Source organism: Petromyzon marinus, chromosome 76, assembly GCF_048934315.1.
Source record: "Petromyzon marinus isolate PM22_M1 ecotype Great Lakes invasive population chromosome 76, UKy_Petmar_22M1.pri1.0, whole genome shotgun sequence".
NCBI lineage: Eukaryota > Metazoa > Chordata > Hyperoartia > Petromyzontiformes > Petromyzontidae > Petromyzon > Petromyzon marinus.
Window position 1 is genome coordinate 2,119,515 of NC_133742.1, and position 17,685 is coordinate 2,137,199.

General features: G+C 51.0%; 1 protein-coding gene across 1 annotated transcript in view; it reads right to left on the bottom strand.

Moving 5' to 3' along the window:
- Nucleotides 1-2,491: 2,491 nt before the first annotated feature.
- Nucleotides 2,492-17,685, bottom strand: part of LOC116957543 (uncharacterized) — a 186,384-nt gene continuing 171,190 nt past the window's right edge. The window contains exons 5-7 of the mRNA XM_076056509.1: nucleotides 6,607-6,808; nucleotides 5,506-5,704; nucleotides 2,492-3,920 (exon numbers count right to left, since the gene is read on the bottom strand). Coding sequence (XP_075912624.1) covers nucleotides 3,839-3,920; nucleotides 5,506-5,704; nucleotides 6,607-6,808 — 483 coding nt within the window. The 3' untranslated portion in view covers nucleotides 2,492-3,838. The remainder of the gene's footprint in view (nucleotides 3,921-5,505; nucleotides 5,705-6,606; nucleotides 6,809-17,685) is intronic.

Sequence of the window (17,685 nt, forward strand, 5' to 3'; positions counted from 1 at the left end):
GTCCACTCAGCTCCACGTCCTCTTGCACCACATCACTCCATCTCTTCTCTAGCCCGTGCCGCGCCCGTTTAGCCCCCTCTACCCTTATGTAGTGGTTCAGAAACCAGGGGAGACACAAGTTGAGGCAACACGATATTTATTACTCTTTCTACAGGGTCCCTAACACAAAGGGGTAGCGGCCCCTTTATCCGATGCCTGGGGAGGTACGGCCTCCGGCCTACACTGCCCTAACACACAGGACCCTGCTAATTCCCCGACCTCTGGCTGGGGCTCTAGGGGAGGCAACGCTGACCCCGACCATGTCCGGGTCGTCGGGTCCTGACCACTGATATTGAGCTCCGGCCCTTAGAAGGACGGCGGAGCTTGGGGTGCAGGGTCCTAGCTTCAGCCCGGGTCTTCGGTCTTCAGAGTGGAGGAGACTGCCCTCTATTGTTCAGAGGTCCGACTTATATACCGGCTCGGGGCTTGCTCCGCCCTTCCTTCCAGAACCTTCCACCAGGTCCTGGAAGGGTGACGTCATCCCCCAATCCCCCCCTACCCGGCGTTCGTGGATTGTGCCCAGGATCCGTTATCCCGGCGATCACCGTTGGCCCCCTTTTGGCCATAGCCCCTTGACATAGGGGTAGCCCCTCTTCCGCCCCCTGTTGACCCAATAGTAATGCTACCCGCTGACAACATGGGGAATGCGGAATAAGACCTCTACACTTACAAACAAAAGCTGTGTAGGCATGCGGTGGCTGTGCATGCGGGCTACAAGACCCAGCCAACGCAGCCTTGCCTGCTGGAGGAGCTCGCCGATGGGACTTTGTCCAGATCACGCTATTTTATCACACAAACACTCGCTGCCAGCGGGAAGCTGGGACTCATTTAATCTTGCGGAGGATCGCTCCACTGAACATAACAGCTGTGCGGTTCATTTGGCAAGCGCGAGTTCGCGTTCACAAGTGGGATGGTTAAAACATAAATATCTCGCGTAAGCTCGTGTTCGTAAGTCGGGTGCTCGTAGTGCGGGTGTTCGTTGTGTGGGTGTTCGTAAGTGCGGGTGTTCGTAAGTGCGGGTGTTCGTTGTGTGGGTGTTCGTAAGTGCGGGTGTTCGTAAGTGCGAGTGTTCGTAGTGCGGGTGTTCGTAGTGCGGGTGTTCGTAGTGTGGGTGTTCGTAAGTGCGGGTGTTCGTAAGTGCGGGTGCTGTAAGCCAAGGACTGCCTGTTTCAAAATACTAAAACCAGTCTGCACTGAGCAGCAGCAGCAGTACCGTGCCACCCCCAGGGTGTAATTACTTGCTTGCAGCGCGGGACAACAGTGTAGTCCAAAAAAACGAAACTTCTGTCCGATTCATATTCTTGGTTCTTTCGGTAAAGTCACGGAGAAGGGAAACAAGAAAATAATAAAACAATAAAATTCTCACGACGTTTCGACTGCAACACAAGCAATCATCATCAGGTGTGAAAACCACAGCAAGAAAATTTGAAAAAAAGTGGCGTTGTTTTTAACGTCAGCACCACGGAGAGTGATTTGGCAGTTAATCAGATGGACGAGTCCATCTATGTTCGGAAAAGAGGAGGGGGGAGCCGAAACAGTAATGGATGCGGTCTGAAAGCCACCGTAAGCGTGAACAATCAATTAAGACCCGAAATGGTTTATCAAATCCTTCGATTGCTAAACCAGAATCCATCTTCTCGGTTGGAATTTTCTTTGTGTTTGTATATGTGGATAGCCTCATGAACGAATCTCTCATGGTAGCCAGATGTCTTGCAGAGAACCTCTGTCTTGGAGAAATCAATGTCATGTGAGCCCACTGAATTATAACAGTGATCTGCCACGGCCGAGGTGTTGATCCTACCGTGTTTTAAGTCTGCTTTGTGTTCACGAATGCGGTCCAAGACATGTCGTTTGGTTTCTCCAATGTAACTACTACCACAGAGGCAACTTAGTTTGTAGATGCCAGGGTACTGTATGTCCGGAATCACATCTTTTACAGACGGAACCAGATCACGGATTTTATTTAATGTGTTGAATCGGACCTGGATCTTGTGTTTATTCAAGATTTTGGAGATCTTTTTTGTGATCCCCGCAGTGTAGGGTAAAGTGATGGTTTTTAAAGGCTCCTCAAGAGGGTCCTTCTTCATGGTTGGAGTGATAGCTTTGCGGATTGTTTAGTCGGAGTAACCATTAGCCTTAAGAGCTTGGTGTACGTGCTTGAGTTCACTGGCTATGTGTTCCCGGTCGGATATGCATTGGGCTCTATGGTGCAGAGTCTTGATGAGGGAATTCTTCTCTGCACCATAGAGCCCAATGCATCTCCGACCAGGAACACATTGCCAGTGAACTCAAGCTGTCGTTGCAAGGATGGATGGCCGCGGTGGCCCCTTTGTCGCCGTGTCCCTCGTGGGGTGCGGCTCACCCACCCAGCACCGCCACGGCCGCGTGGACGCAGCACGCGAGACGCGCCGTGCCACTGCGCTCGCATTGAGCGCGAGGAGACAACAACTGCTGCGGGTTTTACAGCAAGCGACGTTTATTAGGCGACATGTGACAATGTTTGACGTAGATAAATATATTGCATTCGTTAACCATTTTAAGACGTTAACACCGCCTGGCCTCATTTGAAAAAAAAAATACATAAATGGGATTTAAAAAATCTCTAAAGATTAGCTAGTATCCAAAACAATGCGTGTGCTCTTTGAATATAAAATTCCCTGAGGTTTGTTGCTCAAGGCAATCCAGTTGGTACAACACTTTAGCAGTTCCAAGGCACAGACGGTTGACAACAGTTTATGATCAGTAGCAGCATCGTAGAAATCAGTAAACGGCTCCACACACTCATGGGGGGTTGAATCGTCATCAATGTCATCCAAAAAAATATTATTTGGGAAATCGCTCGTGTATTCTATTACACTGCTAACAGCTGCAGTGCAAACGTTACAACATTAGAATACACGGATGGTAAGGTAATCGTAGCTTATATCCAAGGCAGTTTAGACGCGCTACAATGAGGTTAGCTAAAGGTGATTTTGGTGGCGTTTGAGAGGAGGGGAAAGAGGGGAAGGGGACAGGGATGGGTACGGGGAGGGAGGTTGGATGGACGAGGGATGGTTGTGGGCCAGGGGGAAGAGGTGGGGGTCTTGAGGGAGGCGTGGGAACGGGGAGAGGTGGGGAACGGTGCCGAGTACTGGGAGTGTAAAAAACCGTCTCAATCCATCAGTCGATGCATCTAAACTTGATCAGCACACATAATGTACCCTACACACGTCATTGATCGGTGCCATCAGTCATCACCATCATAGCTATGGCCACCGGATGGACCACGGGATTGTAGAACTAGCGGCAGCATTGCGTAATAAATACTGGATCCTGCCACAGGAAATGTAATCGCACTTGCCGGCTCACAACAACACAGGGGGTCGGGGGTCGGCACGGAGGGGTCGTCATTTTCAGCGGCAGACACTCGGTCTGGCTCGCTGTGGGTTCAACCCAAGCGGCAGAGCCGACCCGTTTTTCAGAGGAACGTGTCTCTGTGCACATCGCTAAAGTGGTTAGGTTGATCACGCGTCTCAAAATAATTCACTGCTTGCTGCTGTTGCTGCCCGTGAGGGTGTTCAAGTAAACTGCAGATTGTAAATATAAAACTATTTTGATCTCATGCACTTTGATCAGATTGACAGCGATTACCAAAACAACTTCACAACTGCCATAGTGCTAGCCCTGCCCTCATGCCGACGTTTTGGGCACGAGATTGAGGCAGAAAAAGCAACAAAACTGCGAGTAACAAAACAACTCCTGACTCGGTAGTGTTGACGATGGGGAGCCCGTGGTCTTCATGCCTGGGCGATGGTGCCGCTCATTCCACGTCTCCGTTGGAAGGTCCCGCCAGCTGTCCTCTCTCAGCTGCGCTCTCTCCTGAGACTACGGATGGAGTGCCACTGGAACACAAAAAACAAAAGCATCCGTGAGCGAACCACCCGGTAACACGACCCGCCATTCGACTAAAGCCCCATGTGAAACCCCGGGGGTTCAATAACCTCTGTAACGACTAAACCTCATCGCCTAATACAATCAATATTCACTAAGACAAAAAACTACGATGGTAACGCACTTTATAGCTTAATATAAATCGTGGTTGCTTGGTCGGACAGATCAGTTAAATGTCCACTTGGCAGTCAAGATGCTTTTAGGCAGGGGCGGAGCCACAGGGGGGGCTGGGGGGGGGCACAGCCCCCCTTGAAATTTTGGAAAAGACGGTAATCGGGATAACCAGATATCCGGCTGCTGCAAAATGCTGCAGGCTGCCACCTCGTGCTGCCCTGCAGGCTGCCACCTTGTGCTGCCACCTTGTGCTGCCACCTTGTGCTGCCACCTCGTGCTGCCCTGCAGGCTGCCACCTTGTGTGCTGTCCTGCAGGCTGCTTGAGCGGCAGCCTTTCGAACTTATCGAACTTATTAGCCACATCAGCGGCTTCGACCTATTAATAAACTCCGCGTTCAAATCCAATAAAATTTGTTTTATACATTTGTGGCGCCCATTGGAAAACATAAACACTGGGTATCTCAGAATATTGAAGTCAGCCCCCCCAAAAGTCAAAATTCTGGCTCCGCCCCTGTTTTTAGTCACTGGGGCATCGGACTGCGGTTGGGAAATGCCTCATCCATGTTCACTCATCAGGAGCTGGGTAGGGGGGGGGGTCGTGGTGCCTGGGCTGGAGGGGGGGGAGGCACCTTCGGCAAGGCCCACTGAGCTACGTCGCTCTTTGTCAGAAGCGACCACCTGGCCATCACAAATGATATGCTCGACGCAGTGGCTGATATCATCATCATCACGTGGGAAATGTATATGAGCGGCCAAAATACTCTAAACGCGTGGTGACGTTGATCGTTCATGTGGAGGAAAAACCTGAGGAGCCGGAGGAACATACACGTGACCACCACTGGGAGAGAGAGAGACACGCAAGCTCCAAATACACAGCAGGCGTCAGGGTGGGGGTCGAACCCACGACCTCCTCCATACGAGGCGAAATCGTTAACATCTCATAGCCACCGTGATAATGCTGAGAGACACAGACTCAAAATATATAACAGGAGGCATCGTGGGGGTCGGGATGGAACCCACGACATCCTTTGTACCAGGCCAAGTAGTTAACATCTCAAAGCCACGGCGTTGTATCTTGCCGACTCCCCCCCTACTGGACATCTGTGAAAAAAAGCTTCACAGCTCATCGGATTCCTCTGGCCTGAATACAGCTTCAGATTCTGTTGTGACTAACACAGCCGTTGATAAAAACATCGTACGAGTCAGCCAGGAGCTCGGTGCTGGCTCAGCGTCCCCGGCACGGCCGCTGTGAACCGCTCAGGAAGAGACCCAGCGGTGCGTGAACGTGAAACCTCGTCAGTGACACCGAGTGGGAGGCCACCGAGAGAGCTCAGCCCGGCTGCCCACGTCCACGCTCATTCATCAGGGGCTGGGCTGGGCGGTCCGGGTGCCTGGGATGGAGGGGGGCGGGGGGGGGGGCACCTGCGTGAGTGGAGGCAGGGCCATGAACACCGACGGTGATTCTTCTTCTTCTTTCTGACGAAGACGGAGACGATGATGATGATGACAATGACAGCTAGAGGCACCAGGACCCAGGCAGCCACCACCCCTCCCTTGTGCGAGGTCTCCTCTAGAGGGGTGAGGGTGACGTCACTCACGCCCCCACCGTGTGACCGTGGGGCTGCAGAGACACGGAGACAGAGAGGGGGGGGCTCAGCGTGACCCCCACTCGCACCCAGCACCACAGCCCCACCCAGCGACTCAACACGGCTTCACGTGCAGCAGGGAGAGACCACTCACTCAACACGGCTTCACGTGCAGCAGGGATAGACCACTCACTCAACACGGCTTCACGTGCAGCAGGGACAGACCACTCACTCAACACGGCTTCACGTGCAGCAGGGAGAGACCACTCACTCAACACGGCTTCACGTGCAGCAGGGACAGACCACTCACTCAACACGGCTTCACGTGCCACACTCAAAGGCACAATCCACGTGCATCACAGATTCCTGGCTGAGAATCACTCAGCTCTACAAATGCCCACTCCAGCCCTGCACCAGTTTTTCCATGACCCTTGACCTCCCGGCCTCAACCAGTTAGATCTCGTGCACCATGCAACGCAAGTTCCCCCATAATCGCTTCATCCGTTTGAACAACGTCGTGACGAACGGTGATCATTTTATTTTATATATTTTATTATGTGACAAATTATGAAACGAGAAACTAAATCAAAGTTGTAAAACGAACGTGCATTATCCATTAAACGAGTGCTTTGCCGATTGTTAAGGAGTACAAATTAAACGACATCCTCAGAGTGTGTGCATTATTCACTACATAACTGACATCGCGCATCAGCGTTAGAGGACTCGTGGCAGGTGCATGATGAGTGAACTCTGGTCGAGAACGCTTGATTAGTCCTCGTCTTTATGCGTGCGAAAAGTAAAGCAAAGCAAATCACCAACAATGAATGTGATCGAGATAATCATGTTGCCAAAGTCAACTTGTTATCTAGTAGTGAAGAGTTTCATAGCGACATTGATGGCTGCATCAGCTACAGCGCCACGCTCGGCTCTTGTTCACCTGCAGGCATCACGTTCAGCAGCACCTCCCCTTGCACCACGGTGTTCTCCGCGTTACATCGGCGACAGTCGATGCGGCACAGAGCCACGGGGCCGAGGTTCTTGGGGAAGTTGGGGATGCCGATGGAGCAGTTTCCCATCAGCACGTCTCCCACAGACTTCACGATACTCAATTCCTCTTTTTCATCCCCCGTTTGATAGATCTGCAATGACACAAACCACAATGTGGAAGGTCAACCACAACGGCACACGATGCCCACGGTCACATCGTCCTGAATGCCCCTGGGCTCGTTGAATGTCGCTGGCTAAGCAGGCTTGATGAGCTCGGTTACCACCTAGATGGGAGACCTCCTGGGGACACCAAGCGCTGTAGGCTTCGGTTGCAAGGCGACAAGGGGATGGCAAAATATCAATGTTGAGTTTGCGTAGAGTGGTAAGAGTGGGTCTACCTGTGGACTTGAATCTGTGTAGAGTATTGCGTGTAATCCCCCTCGTGTTAAACACAAGTTGCATCATGTGCTCTGGTTTCCCTCCACGTGAAGCCAAACTCTCATTAATGTACCGTCATTGGGCAAAGATCTCAGAGCAGTGCCTTCTTGAAATGGAGTTGTGAGACTAATTGGACATTTCTGGTTAATTAAAGGGCACCACTTAACTTTGTTATTATCTGTTAGTGTCGACGTAGACATCAAGTACAGAGATAATTATTCACGGTTGACATGAAATGCGGCCGTCACCTTCTTCATCTCTCTTCTGGTCATGTTCTCTGCGTAGTGTCTGGGTATCGTGAACCACAGGAGGATGATGTGGTCCAGGCTGGACGTCGATGGGGAGAAGGAGCAGGGAATAGTCACATTCTCTCCCTCCCTCACAGACAAACTCGTCGGAAGAGTGATCTGGAGCTTCGCAGCCGATGCCGCATCTACAGGGAGACCGGTCACACTTGTTACACATATATAGTGAGGGAAAAAAGTATTTGATCCCCTGCTGATTTTGTACGTTTGCCCACTGACAAAGAAATGATCAGTCTATAATTTTAATGGTAGGTTTATTTGAACAGTGAGAGACAGAATAACAACAAAAACATCCAGACAAATGCATGTCAAAAATGTTATAAATTGATTTGCATTTTAATGAGGGAAATAAGTAATTGACCCCCTCTCAGTCAGAAAGATGTATGGCTCCCAGGTGTATTTTATACATATAACGAGCTGAGATTAGGAACACACTCTTAAAGAGAGTGCTCCTAATCTCAGCTTGTTACCTGTATAAAAGACACCTGTCCACAGAAGCACTCAATCAATCAGATTCCAAACTCTCCACCATGGCCAAGACCAAAGAGCTCTCCAAGGATGTCAGGGACAAGATTGTAGACCTACACAAGGCTGGAATGGGCTGCAAAACCATTGCCAAGCAGCTTGGTGAGAAGGTGACAACAGTTGGTGCGGTTATTCGCAAATGGAAGAAACACAAAAGAACTGTCAATCTCCCTCGGCCTGGGACTCCATGCAAGATCTCACCTCGTGGAGTTGCATTGATCATGAGAACGGTGAGGAATCAGCCCAGAACTACACGGGAGGATCTTGTCAATGATCTCAAGGCAGCTGGGACCATAGTCAACTCGCCGTGTTTGGAGGAGGAGGAATGCTGCCTATGACCCCAAGAACACCATCCCCACCGTCAAACATGGAGGTGGAAACATTATGCTTTGGGAGTGTTTTTCTGCTAAGGGGACAGGACAACTTCACCGCATCAAAGGGACAATGGACGGGGCCATGTACCGTCAAATCTTGGGTGAGAACCTCCTTCCCTCAGCCAGGGCATTGAAAATGGGTCGTGGATGGGTATTCCAGCATGACAATGACCCAAAACACACGGTCATGGCAACAAAGGAGTGGCTCAAGAAGAAGCACATTAAGGTCCTGGAGTGGCCTAGCCAGTCTCCAGACCTTAATCCCATAGAAAATCTGTGGAGGGAGCTGAATGTTCGAGTTGCCAAACGTCAGCCTCGAAACCTTAATGACTTGGAGAAGATCTGCAAAGAGTGGGACAAAATCCCTCCTGAGATGTGTGCAAACCTGGTGGCCAACTACAAGAAACGTCTGACCTCTGTGATTGTCAACAAGGGTTTTGCCACCAAGTACTAAGTCATGTTTTGCAGAGGGGTCAAATACTTATTTCCCTCATTAAAATGCAAATCAATTTATAACATTTTTGACATGCGTTTTTCTGGATTTTTTGTTGTTATTCTGTCTCTCACTGTTCAAATAAACCTACCATTAAAATTATAGACTGATCATTTCTTTGTCAGTGGGCAAACGTATAAAATCAGCAGGGGATCAAATACTTTTTCCCTCACTGTACCTACAGAGATGTACGTATATTGAACATCGTTCAAAGCGTGCGTAGCCAACCATCCTAATCGGAGGTGTGGGGGAAGGAAAACCATCTAAACACGAAAAGCTTACACTTATTACACCACTCTGGTAGAAGGGCCACTGAGAGGTCTTGAAAACGCCGTTAAACACAGGGGTGCTACACCGTCTACATTTGTAATTGTGGAGAAGAGATCAATAAAACTACGACCTCAATGGAAGCTACGACACGGTGAGCTCCGCGTAGCATCAGCTGTCGGAGAGGAACTCCGCTCACCTGGTGAGTGAGCGCAGTGAAACGTCTCCCCCTCGACCAAATCCTAGGGCTGCCTCCCCCCCACCGTCAGTGCCCAGACTCAGAGCGGCCGCTCGCGAGCCGAGTCTCAGCGGAGCACGTGGCCCGGGAGCCACTGGCACGGCCAGGGCGGTGTCACAGGGGTCACATGACCCGTGACCTCATCGTGACGGTGGTTTATTAAAAACTAAAAAACTATTCTAATTAGCAGGTAAGGCCCACTGAGCTATGTAGCTCTTTTTTACAAAAGTGACCTGGCCACCAATGACCGCTCAACGAAGTGGCTTGTGTCGTGCTGAAATTTACAGCAGCAAAATAATCGGAATGCACGTTGATTATAAATGTGGAGGATAAAACCAGAGGACCCGGAGACAAATCCACGTGACCACAGGCAGAGAGACACGCAAACTCCAAATATACAGCAGGCGTCAGGGTCGGAATCGAACCCACAACCTCCTGCGTTCCAGGCGAGGGAGGTAACGGTGAACTCTCACCTGGCTAACGAAAGGGCACCGTCCAATGTGTGCTGGGTGAGTGGCTCTGGGTGTGAACTCACCCAGAAGGGAGATGAACACTGCGATGAGGACCAGCTTCATGGTCGGCTCTGTCTGCTGATGATCACAAATGAGAATGAGTCATTAGTCCATCTCACGGCCTCACTCCAATGGCTCACGCTCCCTCACTTTCACATCACTCCGCTTCTACATCTTTCCATTTGTGACGTCAGCAATGAGATTCATCTTTTGGATTTAGTTATTCCAACTTTAATGACATAAACACACGCTTCATTTGAACACGCTGCATGGACACTGGCTCCTAAGTGAAATAAAACGATGTTCTGGGAATGCCAAGGCACAGTCATCCTGTACGGCAATCACATCCCTAGCCCTGCTGCTTGTTCAGTCTGAACGGAACAAGCAGTGGAATCTCGCAGAAGCGGCTATGCATCTGGTTCAGTCGTGGTTGTCGCCGTGTAGGGAGGGGGGCTACGACCCTTGAAGGCGAGGAACTCCACCAAACTCACGGACAAAGTAGCAGAATGTGAAACCGAGAAGTCTGTGGTGATGGAGCAGGCAGTGTTGTGATTATGAGCAGCGGTATAGCAAGTTAAACACGTTCTAGGCTTTCACGTAAATATGTCTTTAAACCCCCCATCACTTGACACAGCCAATTAGTAAGGTTTGTCACGTAAACAGAACGTGGCCAATTCATTACTAGGACAGCACACCGGTGTGTTGGAGAGCAAAGCCACAACATTTAAATCGGAGTACGAAGTTTCTCCAGTAATTACAACCAACTACATCAGGCGACAGAGCTGTGCAGAAATCCTGTTTTGTTACTTAGAGCGGTGGACGTGATGGTGTCACTTGTGAGCACTTCTTACACGCAGTGGGGGGGGGGGCGATTAATGAATGTGTAGTGGATTCCACGTAGTCTTTAGAGGCAACACGGTTTATTTGAATCTTAACAGAAAGCCCCCTTTACTCCCACTACCTGGGGAGGTATGGCCTCCGGGCTGACGTGGCCTATCACTGGGGCTACGGGCTCTGAGTCCTCTGGCTAAGGGTGGCCTAGAGGAGGCTTTGCTGACCCGACCCAGCCAAGGAGCGGGTCCTGACCACTGGTCCGCGCTCGGCCCTGGCCCTCACAAGGACGTCGGGTCCCGTGGCCCCAGGGTCCTAGCCTAGCTGCCCTTCTGTCTTCGTCTTCAGAGCACTGCCTCGAGCCCACCTGAGGTCCGTCTTTTATACTCGTCCCGGGGACTCTCCGCCCCCGGTACCGCCCCCTTTCTGGAACCTTCCAGGGGACTCTGGAATAACCCCCCAACCCCTCACCTGGGGTCGGGAGGGGAACTCGGCCTCTCAACGGTCCGGCTCTCTCTCTAGCTCAGGGTGGCACCCCCTATCGACCCGTGGCCGCAACTACAGGCAAGTACACAGGGCGGTGTGCGATTTCCGACGCTGCAAATGCACCAAACCCCGGGACAAAGCAACCGACTGGGAGACCGGGGAGCCGGAGACAATCCTCGGTCGAGGCGCTTCAGCGCTACGCCCTTTTGTAATAACGCGGCGCGCTCTGCATTTAGACCTCCTGCCGACGTACGCGGGGCAATGATCGTAATGACGTCAGTCGGCACCGCCACGCACGCCCACCTAGCCTGGCACCGCGACCCAATGGCGGAGCGATAGACACACAGGTAGACACGGTGGAACAAACAGCCACTGCCTCACACCAGACACACAACGTCACACACTCACAATGGTAAAGACACGAGGAGTCGATGAACCAAATGGAACCACGAGAATTGCGATGGGGACCCAGGGACCCAGGGACGCAGTCTCCGTGAGCAGGGCGAGAGAGACGACCTCACCTCCTGGAGCTCAGCTGTGATGCTGCTGCTGGGGGGAGCAGCAGGAGGAGCAGCAGGAGGAGCAGCAGGAGGAGCAGGAGGAGGAGCAGCAGGAGAAGCAGGAGGAGGAACAGGGACGTGAAGTCGCCTCCAGTACCCGGCGATAGCAGCAACAGCGACGACTCTGACCGAAAACTTTAAAGCAATGTGACAGTGACGTCACGAGGCTAGTGGAGGCAGGTGGGGCGCGGGGGAGGGGAGGGGCGCGGGGGAGGGGAGCGGGGGAGGGGAGGGGCGCGGGGGAGGGGCGCGGGGGAGGGGAGGGGCGCGGGGGAGGGGAGGGGCGCGGGGGAGGGGCGGCGGGTGCCTCCACTCTCGAAGTGTCCAATCAGAGTCGCCTGCTGCTGCTGCCGCCGCGTGACACTCGGCGCGCGCCGGGGGAGAGGGGGGGGGGACATTCTCGTTTGGAAGTGAGCAGTGACGTCACTAGGCTAGCGGAGGCAGGTGGGCCGAGTATTGTGTGTGGTGGTGGTGTGTGTGTGTGGTGGTGTGTGTGGTGGTGTGTGTGTGGTGTATGTGTGTGTGTGTGGTGTGTGTGTGGTGTGTGTGTGGTGTATGTGTGGTGTGTGTGGTGTGTGTGGTGGTGTGTGTGTGTGGTGGTGTGTGTGGTGTGTGTGTGTGTGGTGGTGGTGTGTGTGGTGGGGTGTGTGTGGTGGTGTGTGTGTGTGGTGGTGTGTGTGGTGTGGTGTGTGTGTGGTGGTGGTGTGTGTGGTGTATGTGTGTGTGTGGTGGTGTGTGTGTGTGGTGGTGTGTGTGGTGTGTGTGGTGGTGTGTGTGGTGGTGTGTGTGGTGTGTGTGTGGTGTATGTGTGTGTGTGGTGGTGTGTGTGGTGGTGTGTGTGGTGTATGTGTGTGTGTGGTGGTGTGTGTGTGTGTGGTGTATGTGTGTGTGTGGTGGTGTGTGTGTGGTGGTTGCTGTGTGTGTGTGGTGGTGTGTGTGTGGTGGTGTGTGTGGTGTGTGTGGTGGTTGCTGTGTGTGTGTGTGTGGTGGTGTGTGGTGGTGGTGTGTGTGTGTGGTGTGTGTGTGTGTGTGTGTGGTGTGTGTGTGTGTGTGGTGTGTGTGTGGTGTATGTGTGTGTGTGGTGGTGTGTGTGGTGGTGGTGTGTGTGTGGTGGTGTGTGTGGTGGTATGTGTGTGGTGGTATGTGTGTGGTGGTGGTGACGGTGTGTGGTGGTGACGGTGTGTGTGGTGACGGTGTGTTTGGTGACGGTGTGTTTGTGGTGATGTGTGTGGTTGCTGTGTGTATGGTGGTGGTTGCTGTGTGTATGGTGGTGGTGTGTGTGTGGTGGTGTGTGTGTGGTGGTGTGTGTGTGGTGGTGTGTGTGGTGGTATGTGTGTGGTGGTGTGTGTGTGGTGGTGGTGACGGTGTGTGGTGGTGACGGTGTGTGTGGTGACGGTGTGTGTGGTGACGGTGTGTTTGGTGACGGTGTGTATGTGGTGATGTGTGTGGTTGCTGTGTGTATGGTGGTGGTTGCTGTGTGTATGGTGGTGGTGTGTGTATGGTGGTGCTGTGTATGGTGGTGCTGTGTATGGTGGTGGTGTGTGTGGTGGTGTGTGTGTGGTGGTGTGTGTGTGGTGGTAGTGGTGCTGCGTGTGTGTGGTGGTGTATGGTGGTGCTGTGTGTGTGTGAGCACCACTATCGCCTCAACTCCGCTAAGGGGACATCCATTGAGTCCGTACGCATGGAGTGGGGAGGGGTTAACACAAATGTGTACAGCTTGTGTATGGGGGGCTACTGACAATGTATGCATAGGAAACGGGGGGTGTAGCCTCGATAATAATATTGATATTCGATTATTTTCGATGATAAGTTGTCTACACTGGCCTTCAAACGAGTTGCATAGTCCGGCGGTAGACTGTTTGCTTAAACACATTAATATTATTCATCCTTGATCGTCTCTGCGTGGATTAAATATCGGGCGTTCTAACAGGTCCCTGCAGGGTGGGCTGGTAGGAACATTGGCGAAGTAACGTCACGGTGCCTTCGAACTTCGCCTCGCAAATGGTATTCGGCTGTGGGCTGTCTGAATTTGCCACATCCCCAAAAGCGAAGTTCGCAAATGAGATAATGTGACTTCCAAATGTTGGGTGCAAAAATGTTGGGTGCAATACGACATATCAAGTCTCTGCGCTGTCTATTGCTGATTTTACACCCAACAGCACGAGATTTCACTTCGTTAAAGTATTGAAAGGGGACGGACGGACACATTAATCTATTGCAGGCTGGTACACTCAGTTTACAACTTCCTTCCTACCAGTATAAAGGATGTCAGTGACAAGAGAGTGACTCTCAGTGACGTCACTCACGTGGTTAAATAAAAGATGTCAGTGACAAGAGAGTGACTCTCAATGACGTCACTCACGTGGTTAAATCAAGGATGCCAGTGACAAGAGAGTGACTCTCAATGACGTCACTCACGTGATCAAATAAAGGATGTCAGTGACAAGAGAGACTCTCAATGACGTCACTCACGTGGTTAAATAAAGGATGTCAGTGACAAGAGAGTGACTCTCAATGACGTCACTCACGTGGTTAAATAAAGGATGTCAGCGACAAGAGTGACTCTCAATGACGTCACTCACGTGGTTAAATAAAGGATGCCAGTGACAAGAGAGCGACTCTCGGTGACGTCACTCACGTGGTTAAATAAAGGATGTCAGTAACAAGAGAGTGGCTCTCAATGACGTCACTCACGTGGTTAAATCAAGGATGTCAGTGACAAGAGAGTGACTCTCAATGACGTCACTCACGTGGTTAAATAAAGGATGTCAGCGACAAGAGAGTGACTCTCGATGACGTCACTCACGTGGTTAAATAAAGGATGACAGTCACACGAGATTTCACTTCGTTAAAGTATTGAAAGGGGACGGACGGACGGACACATTAATATATTGCAGGCTGGTACACTCAGTTCACAACTTCGTTCCTACCAGTAGAAGATTCGGGGGGTAAAAAGTCAAAGTCCGTGTGCGCACAGAGAGAGGGGAGGGGTCAAGTAGACAGATTTGTCGTCCCTACTCAATGGATGACCCCTAACGCGATGCTGAATGTGTGGCGGGGTGATTTCTCACAATGCCATCGAGTGAATTCTTACAGTGGCATGGGAAGAAGCCGAATGAGAATGTGGCACCTCGTGACGTCACTGCTCAGTCGTGTTAAAGCTGTCGGGCAGATCCCCACACACAGCCCCAAGTGGCACAGAGTGTGATAGACACACAGTCATACATAGACACACAGTCATACATAGACACACAGTCATACATAGACACACAGTCATACATAGACACACAGTCATACATAGACACACAGACACACACAGACACACGAGACACACAAAGACACACAGTCATACATAGACACACAGACACACAAAGACACACAGTCATACATAGACACAGACACACATAGACACACAGTCATACATAGACACAGTGATAGACACACAGTCATACATAGACACAGTGATAGACACACACAGACACACAGTGATACATAGACACACAGAGTGATAGACACAGACACACAGTCATACATAGACACAGAGTGTGATAGACACACAGGCACACAGTCATACATAGACACACAGTGTGATAGACACACAGTCATACATTGACACACAGTGTGTGATAGACACACAGACACACAGTCATACATAGACACAGTGTGATAGACACACAGTCATACATAGACACAGAGTGTGATAGACACACAGACACACAGTCATACATAAACACAGTGTGTGATAGAGAGACAACCTCACCTCTCAGCTGTGATGCTGCTGCTGGGGAGGAGGAGGAGGAGCAGGGACGTGCTGTCGCCTCCGATACTCTGCGATGATGGCAGCAGCAGCAGCGACCACGCCGGTGTTTTATAGCCCGGGGGGGGGGGGGCTCTATCTCACCCCCAGAACCCCTCCACCTCCACCCCATAGGTCCACACCTCCACCAACCCCCAGAACCCAACAACCACCAATAAAACATCGCTGGTGCCGTGTCTTCCGTGTGTCCGTGGCTATGACATCTCCCCTCCTGTTCTGCTTCGAGGCAGTGAGCTTTTGTTCGTGACAAAACTCGTGTGTTAAAATAAATACATAAATTGCTTCGTTCAAATGTTTTCATACCTGACAATAAATGCTCCGCCCTTTGTGGCAGATCGACTAAGCAAGGACGTCTAGTGGAGTGATGTTGTATCATCGTGAACTAGATACATCCATACGTTGACTTCGCCTTAATTACCAGAAGACAATCACACTTCCATCTGAATGGGTGCTTGCATGAAACGTCCTTTAGACATCCAGCCAGAGGCGTGATGCGCACATTTAACTGAAAACCAAATACAATCTACAAATGTGCACATCGCTCTTTAATTAGTACTGTATAAGTATACATTGTTAGAGAAGTATGTACATTGTGTATCGACTTTGCAACTCGTTTATGTGCTTCAGTTACCCTCTGTAAATGTTTTGAATTCAGAGGTTGTATATTTGTTTCATGAGACTGAGGAATGTTTAGCTTTGTGTTCATAAACATGACTACAGTACATGATGAAAGGGGTGTCTTGGCGTGAGCGGTATTCGGAGTACAGGTTTTTGATTTTCAATGGTGAGTTGGACATTTAACTTGGGTTCTAAAGACATCGCTGTTGAGACGAGGCGCCTCTCACAACGCCGTGGGAGGCGGCGGTTCTCTTGGTCCCGATGGCAACCCGCGTTGACCGGCGTGGTGAAGTATGGTCAAACACCCCCCACCACCTGTATGTGTGTGTGAGTGCTGTGTAGTGTGTGTACTGTGTGAAAAATGTGTGTAGTGTGTGTACTGTGTGTGAAATGTGTGTAGTGTGTGTACTGTGTGTGAAATGTGTGTAGTGTGTGTGCTGTGTGTGAAATGTGTGTAGTGTGTGTGTACTGTGTGTGAAATGTGTAGTGTGTGTACTGTGTGTGAGTGGTGTGTGTGTACTCTGTGTGAAATGTGTGTAGTGTGTGTACAGTGTGTGAAATGTGTGCAGTGTGTGTACTGTGTGTGAGTGCTGTGTGCGTGAGTGTTACGTGAGTTGTGTGTGTGTTTTGTCTGAGTGGTGAAGGGTGTGTGTTGTGTGTGTTGTGAGTGCGTGTTGTGTGTGTGTTGTGAGTGCGTGTTGTGTGTGTGTTGTAAGTGTGGTGAACGGTGTGTGTTTTGTGTGAGTGTTGTGTGTGTGTGTGAAGGGTGTGTGTTTTGTATGAGTGCTGTGTGCAAGTTCTGTGTGTGAGTTCTGTGTGTTGTGTGTGAATGTTATGTGTCTTAGTGTTGTGTGTGAGTGTTGGGTGTGCGAGTGTTGTGTGAGTGCTATGTGAATGTTGTGTGTGAGTGTTGTGTGTATGTGTGTGTGAGAGTGTTACGTGTGCGTGACTAGTCATCTGTAAGATGCGCCTGCCATTCTTCTACTCCGGTGGTGGGTGTACACCCAGGACCCCATTTAAACCCACAGTGGCCTGGTGTTAGCTAGCTGATGAAAGTTGTAAGCGAGAATTTCATCATCGCTTGCAGCTGGGATTGGCATCGTCCCCTACTCCTCTGATGTCGAGGGTAAATGGGCGAGGTTTAGGAATGTGACTCATGCAGCTGCAATGGCTGCTTTGGGTACGCGGTCCAGACCTCCCCAGAGACCCTGGCTGACAGAGGAGGTGTTCAGGATGGTTGAGAAAGCGACAGGCCCACTGTCATCGGCTACAGAATCCCACGTCAGAGAATGAGGAGGCTTACCGCAGCCTTCGCTCGGAGGTTCGGAGAGCCGTGAGGCGCTGCAAGGATGGGTGGTGGTCGCGGGTTGCTGAGGAGATGGAGTCTGCCTCAGTGGCCCGTGATCACAAATCTCTATTTAACTCCATCAAAACGTAACCTGCAGCACCACACCTATTACCATCATTAGGGGAAAAAACGGTGATCCAATCTCCGACCCCCAGGAACAGGTTTGCAGATTTGCTGAGCATTTCTGAGGTCCTGGGAGAGGGAAAATCCCTCAGCC